An 8,801-nucleotide genomic window follows, 5' to 3' on the forward strand; every position below is an offset into this window, starting at 1 on the left:
AGAAATCAAAATCATAGAGACAGAAAGTAGAATGGTGACTACCAGGGCTAGGGGAAATGGGGAGTTAGTGTTTAATGGGTACAGAGTTTCAGTTCAACAAAGTTAAAAGCATTACAGAGATGGACAGTGGTGATGACTGCACAGCATAATGAATGTATTTAATTCCACTGAACTGTATACTTAAAAATGGTTAACATGGTAAATTTTAGGTTATGCGTATTTTACCGCAATAGAAAAAATCAGAGGAAAAAAATAAAAAAATAAAAAAATCAAGGTATCCTGAATTGGGCACATGAGTGGATACAAAGAAGGTTCTGGGCTCCTACTTGTAATTATAACTTATAATGAGCTGAACTGAAGAAACAAACATGTGTGTTGAGATTTGCTGCAGGCTCTGTGGTGAGAATTGGTGAGTCATTTCTGGTTGTGGTTTCCTGCACATGAAGCACTCACAGGACAGGAACTGATCATAAATTAATGCTCAGCATCCTGGGGGTCTCTAGTGCCCAATCCCACAAGAACAGAGCAGGACCAGGCTGGCAGAGGCCTCCTCGGGTGCAGTCAGGAAATCAGGACTATGTCTGGGAATTCACCCTCCAGGGCCTCCTCTCTGCAGCTGGGACTCCCAACAGACACCACCCATTCCTCACAGGCAACTTCCATCCAGCACTAATTAGCCGCTAGGGGCCAGCTCTTTGCAAGCAATTGAAACAACTTGCAGAGAAAAGTTGGCCTTCAGCTCTGTGAATGTTGAAAGAGAGGCACATCCCTCTTTTCAGCACATTTCCCCAGACACAGCTCTCCCCAGGGCATTGATTCCACAGCCATTGCAATGAGATGTTTTCCAGCGTCATGAAGTCATCTCCCTCCAACTTTGTGCTTCAAAGTGTCTACTCCAAGGCTATGCCAGCCTAGGGAGCCTTCCACGAGAGCCTGGTACTGTCTCTTATGAGCTGAAGCCTTTCCCTGGGTATTGCAACCTCATAAAGATTGTTACTGTCCTGCCTGTAGCATCTCATTGCCCTGTGCTTGAGGCCAAAAGCTAAGCTTCACATGGATTTTGTCTTTCACAATGTCAATCAGCCTTTAGCAGATGACCTTGTTCCAGCCCCTGACCTTTTGTCATATTTACCTTTTGTCAGAGGAGAGATGGTTTTTTGTCAAGTTGATGAACTCTAACTCCTAATAAGTCTGGTTATCTAGAACTTTTCACATGTGAGCCATGCAGAGGCAACCAGGGTCTTGCCAAACCCATTTTCAAATCAGGCCATCTTTTATTTGCTAGAAACTTCAGACGTACCATGTTGACAGTCAGAAACTACTGGTTTGGGCTCCTTATAATTTTTAAATGCGAGATATGAGTGATATATAGGCACATCCCTGACTTTGTTTCTTGTTATATTTGCCAAGTAAGATGTCAGACCATTTTTGTTCTTTCCTAGGTCTTTGCATATAGACAAATCACTTTTGAGCCAAGTTATGTGAGCACAATACAGACTTCGATAACTGATGCTCATATACGACCTGCCATTTCATACCTTTCAGAATTTGGTAGAGGGGTGCCGGGGTGGCTCAGTCAGTTTATCGCCCTACTTTGCCTCAGGTCATGATCTCACGGTTCGGTTTGTGAATTCAAGCCACACATTGGGCTTTCTGCTCTCAGCACAGAGCCTGCTTCAGATCCTCTGTCCCCCCCCCCCCCATTTCTCTCTGCCCTTCCCATTTGTTCTCTCTCCATCTTTCGAACTAAATAAATAAAAACTTAAAAAAAAAAGAATTTGGTACAAAGAGCAGTTTCCTAAAATTGTAGGCAGAGACATGACATGAGGCCAGGGTTGATTTTATGTCGTATTCCAATCATTTATGTGTGGGAAGCTGTGCCCTCTCCCCAACTAGAGGGAAAGCAGAGTGAACACAGGCCTACACCTTTTCCACTTCTCTCTCCTGTAGAGCCTGGAACAGTCCCTGTCATATAGCAGGTGTCCAATAAACACTGAATAAATCACATAACCAGAGAAGGAATGTTGGCAATGAGACCAAGATCATTTTACAACTGGTACAGGTAATGTTAGAGAGATGTGGGACACATGGGTTCCAGGCGCTGGTCAGTAAGGACCCTGGTACCTCCCTCAGCACAGTCACAGATAAAATCATGGTGGCTGCCAAGATTACACCGTGCATTGGGGCACCTGGGTGGCTCAGTCGGTTAAGTGTCCGGCTTCAGCTCAGGTCATGATCTCGCAATTCACAAGTTTGAGCCCCACATTGGGCTCTGTGCTGACAGCTCGGAGCCTGGAGCCTGCTTCTGATTCTGTGTCTCCCTGTCTCTCTGACCCTCCCCCCGTTCATGCTCTGTCTCCCTCTGTCTCAAAAATAAATAAACGTTAAAAAAAAAAAGATTACACTGTGCATCGAACCATCCCATGGAGGTAAGGAAGGTGACTTCTGACCCCAGTGACAACATGGAGATTAGGAACGCTAAGCCCCAAACACTCAGATGCAGCATGACAAAGGCCACTGCCCAAACTCTGTTTCCTGGCACTTCCACATCACATCATGGATGGTTCTCCAACATCTCATGCCATTTTTTTAAATGTTTATTCATTTTTGAGAGAGAGAGAGCCGGGGAGAGGCAGGGAGACAGAGACAGAGGGAGAGGGAGACAGAATCCTAAGTGAGAGAGAGAGAGAGAGAGAGAGAGAGAGAGAGAGAGAATCCCAAGCAAGGCTCCACATGTCAGCACAGAGCCCAACACAGGGCTCGAACTCAAAATACGTGAGATCATAACCTGAGCCGAAATCAAGAGTTGGACGCTTAACTGACTGAGCCACCCAGATGCCCCCATCTTGTGCCATTCTAACAAACTCCCAAAATATATATTCAGAATAATCAGAGGATAAGCTGGGACCGCTCCAAATTAGGACTTAGATTCGTCAACTCTCTCCTCAGTCCTTGGATGAAGGCAAAATGGGACAGCAAGAGTACTGAGGAACGACACAGCCAGGACTCTTCAGTGAATGTGGGGATCTGTGGACACCTATACTCCAGGTGGACCTTGACCTAACCTGGAAAATTCCCAACAGGAAAAACTTACATCCCTGACCTACAGCACGGATGCAATTCTCTGGAGTAGAAGATACATTTGTGATCCGCAGCACACAGACAGATTCTCTGTGGACTGCCTGTAATCAGGAGCTTTGGGAGTTCACTCTGGTGGGGACCATAAAATCCCTACACATCCATAGAAGGAACAGTGTTCCAGCCCGAGGATAAGGGAATAGACCATGCCACCCTGGACCCCAGGTATTGTCCCCACACCCCAGGGCAGTGAGATTTGAGTAGGTGGCTACCCATAAGTCCATAAGCATACTTCCCAACCTTGCTAGTCTAATTATCACACTTGCTGTCTGACCGACCTGTCACACAGGGCTGCAAAAAGGTAAGTAAGGTCATGTATGGGAAAGTCTGTATACATTTGAATCAACATAACTGTTTTAGGTATTATTGCATCATGACCTAAGAATGCTATCAATTAACCTCATTTGAAACTACAAAGTGCAAAATTCAGTCACACCGAGAACTCATACGGTGGCTCTATGTCAACCTGGCTTAGACAACTGCAGGTTCCATGCTCCCAAACCAGGACCTCACCTCCACACGATGGCATGATCTTTTGCTTCATGTAACACCCTACAGGCCCACAGATAAAATCTCAGGGTCACCCTAAATTCCTAACTTATAGAAATTGTTAACAAAAAGGTTCAAAGAAGAGAAGGCTGCTTTGGGAAGAAGTGGGGACCCACCACTGAGGGTGAGCACCGTGGGACCCACCACTGAGGGTGACGGTGGTGGGAGCACCATCACTTGCAGCGGTGCTCCCGGCAGGTCTCTCCCATAGGTGGGAGGCTGCATCTCTTCGTCTCACCTGCCACAGTCCTGCTGCACTTGCTCTGCTCTGGGGGGTAGGGGCAGTCATGGAACCTGCAGTCAGTCCCGGAGGAGAGAAGTGAAGGCCAGCGCCACAACCTAGTGAAGGAATGAAGATCGGCACAGGCAGCCAGGTGAGGCCAGGGGAAGCCGGAAGGGAGGACGCAGACACAGATGCTCAGACACAGACATCCCCCCAGGATGTGAGGTTAGCACACGGACACGTGGTGCCACATCACCCACCTTTCATCTAATGGCTCCTCTGAGTGGGGGGAGGGTCTGGCCTCCAGGTTTCATTCTGTCAGAATTTTACAGGATCTCTGACGTGGTTCTGAGGAAAGGGCATAACAGATCTACCGAGAGCTGCCACCCACTGGCTTCCATGTCAGATGGAAGGACCGTGCCAGGCACTTTGAGCCGCTTTCTCCCTCATCCTCACGGGCTGCCCCCATTTTACAGAGGAGGAAACTGAGCACGAGAAGTTTGCTCAGGAATTAAATCCACTTCTAGACTAAAGGTGAGCCAGAGCAGGATCAGGAGGCATCAGCGTCCCCTGTCTTTCCCAGTGAGCAGCAGAGAATTCCAGAGAATGGGACATGGGCCCTGCATGGTGCAAAGTCCTATATAAACAAAATGGATTTTTGATGTTTTCATATAAGGCTCCTGAACCAAACACTGGGCAATGTGAATTTTAAAGAAAATTTTGAAAAATCTCTCTTTCTTGTCTTATATTCCCCAGTGTTCTCCCCCACAGGCGAGGCGCCATTTTCCCTTACATCTTGCCATTAGTTTCCAAGACATCTCAACGTTTATTTATTTTTGGGACAGAGAGAGACAGAGCATGAACGGGGGAGGGGCAGAGAGAGGGAGACACAGAATCGGAAACAGGCTCCAGGCTCTGAGCCATCAGCCCAGAGCCTGACGCGGGGCTCGAACTCACAGACCGCGAGATCGTGACCTGGCTGAAGTTGGACGCTTAACCGACTGCGCCACCCAGGCGCCCCAAGACATCTCAATCCTACTGGCTCCTCCTTGGCTTTAAACGTATCAATTTTTGAGTTTAGTAAGTGCTTTCTGGATGGCAGTAGTGCTCCCAGAAGATAGGGTCTGTTCCATTCTCTGGTGGCGCCACAGGGACGAGCTGAGTGCTCCACATGCACCTGACCAATGGTGATGTGAGCAAATGGACAAAAGTCTCCTCATTTATGCCATTTTGCTTTACTTCAATTTGTATGAAAGTAGCGGAAGATGTCCCTTAAGAATTCAGACTCCATGGTACAGATCAAATCCCACAAAACAAAGCATGATTACAACATAAGTTCCCTATAGAACATAATGAGACCAAAGAACTACCCGGTGATCTGGTTGTTTCCAGAAATTTCTATTATTAAAAAATTCAGCTACATCCTGAAAATGTCAAAATGAGGCAACAATTCATCTTGGGAAATCATATCTAATGTAAGATTCTGGCAAATAAATCATCCAAGGGGTACCTAGGTGGCTCAGTCAGTTAAGCCATCCAACTCTTGATTTCAGCTCAGGTCATGATCTCATGCTTTGTGAGATTGAGCCCCACGCCACATTGACAGCATGCGTGGTCCTGGACAGCATGAAGCCTGCTTGGGATTCTCTCACCTCTCTCTGCCTCTTCTCTGCTTGTGCACACACACACTCACTCTCTCCCTCAAAAATAAACATTTTTAAAAAATCATTCAAAGCCAATAGGTAAATAAATTACTCTGACTCATCTACTACATGAAGTGGGAAGAAGAGGGTCAGAAGGAAAGGGCCAGGGCCAGGGTGTAATGCTGATAAGGTTAGGCTAAAGTCCCGAATGCTTTATTTGATTTTCTGTTTAAAATTGTAGACACGAACAACTCTGAACCTAAAATCAAAGTAAGATTTTCATCATCAACTGACTTTGTGCAAATTCTTCATCCCAGCTTTCTGAAATCCTTCAGAATTTAGACTGCCTGGGGAATAAGGAAATCTTGAGAAAGATTTGAGCTTCTAGAAGATACTAGAGAGGATGGCACATGGAAAGTGACTAGACTTTTCCCAAGGGATTCCAGGGGCCAGAACAGACGGCAACCGTGGTGACAAAAATCAGCTAACACAGGGCAGCCTGGAGAGTGGGACCACTGTTAGCTCTGCCACTATGGGAGGGTCACTTACTTTTGCTGTGTGTCCCCCGCCTCCTGTGGAATAGGGACATTTATCGAATGACTGCAGAGGCAGGCTCTGAGGGATACCAGAGCCTTCTGTGTGCAGAGCTAAACAGAAGGAGTGCTCGGTGAATACTAGCTGTTTGCCTTCCCAGCTGATTGCTTCCAGGCAGGAATGGGAGCCCAGCATCTCCAGGTCTGCTGATTTTTCAAGAAGAGTTAGAATACAGACTTTATATGAAACCCTTGAGTTTTAACATGTCAGCAAATAGATGTCTTGTAAAACATTAAGGGCCTAAACCAAATAAATACACCTGCAGGCTGTGTCTGGCTTACAGAGCCAGTTTGTTCCTCTGGTCTACAGTGGTCACAGGTCCTGGATCACACAGACCAGGACCACACAATTCCTCCTCCTTCATATAGTCAAGGAAATTCCTATTGACACAGAGCCTTGGACTTGTCTAGGACTCAGCACTGCCTCCTTTTTACTCTGCTCCCTTAGCAGCCACTTTAAGTTATGCTTTAAGCCACAATTTTATTTACTAAATGCATTCATTAGTCACAGCAAAACACTTCTCATCCAGCATAGTGTCCGTGTAGCTTTCGCTGGTAGATTTTTGGTGTGGAACACCTTTGTGAAAGTTCATTCTTTGACTACTTTGTTGAGCACTGACCACGTGCTGACTATTGTCCAGGCACAGGGCACACAACAGATAGCGGCGTGGACACATGTTCTTAGAAGGGCACAGCCTCATGGGGAAAACACACTATAAACCAGTTAACTAACACATGAGATAACCTCCTGCAGAGGTACAAAGATGATAAATCAGCCACGTGAAGATCCAGGTGGAGAGAATGCCAGGCCAAGAACAGCCAGTGCAAAGGCCGTGCCTGGAGGTGAGAAGGGAATGAAGTCCCATGTGGCTGGCAGGACATGCAGTCAGACAAGCAAGTGAGAACCAGGGCAGGAAGGCCTGGTCAACTGAAGAGGACATGATAGCTGAATCAAAGTCAAAGATTCAGTGACGCTGCTCCCAGCACACAGCACCTAAGACCAACCAGGTAGGTCCTTGGTAGCAAGACAGTAGAGGCACAGGACAGGCTCCGGATTCAGATCATGGGTGCCACTTGCTATCCACGTGGTCTTGAGCAAACTACTTAATCTGAGTCTCAGTTATTTCATCTGAAAGTGGGAATCATAAAAGTCACTGTTTTGTGGGGACCAAGAGAGACAGTACCCACGAAGTCCTTCGTATGGTGGCACGCAATAAAAAAAAACACTTGATAAAGAGCAGCAATTATTACAGGTACAAAACTCTGCTCACTTATCTGATTACAAATGACCTTAGATCTGATTCTTAACACACAGCAGGTCCAGGCTCTACTGGGATTTCATCCTCCCCCTTGTGTGTGGAGCCTGTCACCTCCCCGAGCTACGGTGAGATGTCCAGGGGGAAGGAGAATGGGACAGGAGTCACTGAGTTCCTCCTGCTTGGCCTCACTGGTGACCCAGAGCAGCAGCGAATCCTCTTCTGGCTCTTCCTGTGTACATACTTGGTCACTGTGGCTGGGAACACACTCATCATCCTGGCCATCGGCTCTGACCCCCGCCTGCACACCCCCATGTACTTCTTCCTTACCAATCTCTCCTTTGTTGACATCTGCTTCACCACCAACCTGATCCCCAAACTGTTGGTCAACCACATAGCAGGAACATGGACAATCTCTTACCCCCATTGCCTGACCCAGATGTACTTCCTCATCTCCTTTGCCAACCTGGACACCTTTCTGCTGGCTGCCATGGCCCTGGACCGTTACGTGGCCATCTGCAAGCCCCTGCAGTACTACACCATCATCACCCCCCAGCTCTGTCGGGGATTGACCACACTCGTGTGGACATGCTCTGGCCTCATCTCCCTAGTCCACACGCTCCTCATGAACAGACTGACATTCTGCTCCTGTGCCCGCGAGATCTCACACTTCTACTGCGACGCCTACCTGCTGATGAAGATCGCCTGCTCGGACACACGTGTCAATCGGCACGTGTTCCTAGGTGCTGTGGTCCTGTTTGTGGCTCCCTCTGCACTCATTGTGGTCTCCTACATGTGCATAGCTGCAGCTGTCCTCCGGATTCCCTCCACCCCAGGAAGGCGCAAGGCATTTTCCACATGCAGCTCCCATCTGTCTGTGGTCATCGTGTTCTATGGAACTATCCTGGGGGTATATATTCGACCCCCCAACTCCTTCTCAGCTCAGGACACGGTAGCAACCATCATGTACACAGTGGTGACCCCTATGCTAAACCCCTTTATCTACAGCCCGAGGAACCAAGACATGAAGAAGGCTATGGGAAGTCTCTTCAGCAGGAGCTCAAAATCTTCTTAGTGATGGTGAGCACTGGGCTGATATCTGGGCTGATATCTGTCCAGGATGTCAGAAAGCAGAACACAATGGCACCATTGACTCAATAATACCCACTTCCACACACTGAAAGATTATTTTCTGAGATGAAAAAGGCTAAAATTAGAGGAAATTTATATACTCTGTGTATATATTCTTCTATCTCTGAGAAATTCAGTCTCCTTCCAGTTCTTTCCTCTACCATCCCTAAGGTAGGACTATCATCCCCATGCTTCTAAGGTGGTTGCTGGGGCTCCATCCATCTCTTCCTATCCCAGGCAGGGAGCATGAGGGGAAGAAAGCCAAAAC

General features: G+C 47.4%; 1 protein-coding gene across 1 annotated transcript; it reads left to right on the plus strand.

The window, feature by feature from the left end:
* The first annotated feature begins 7,535 nt into the window (after positions 1 to 7,535).
* On the plus strand, positions 7,536 to 8,477 carry LOC122471979 (olfactory receptor 1D2-like). Its single transcript, XM_043561288.1, has one exon. The coding sequence runs from the start codon at positions 7,536 to 7,538 to the stop codon at positions 8,475 to 8,477; it is 942 nt and encodes a 313-aa protein (XP_043417223.1).
* Positions 8,478 to 8,801: the final 324 nt, after the last annotated feature.

Source organism: Prionailurus bengalensis, chromosome A1 (genome assembly GCF_016509475.1).
Source record: "Prionailurus bengalensis isolate Pbe53 chromosome A1, Fcat_Pben_1.1_paternal_pri, whole genome shotgun sequence".
In the NCBI taxonomy this organism is placed as follows: domain Eukaryota; kingdom Metazoa; phylum Chordata; class Mammalia; order Carnivora; family Felidae; genus Prionailurus; species Prionailurus bengalensis.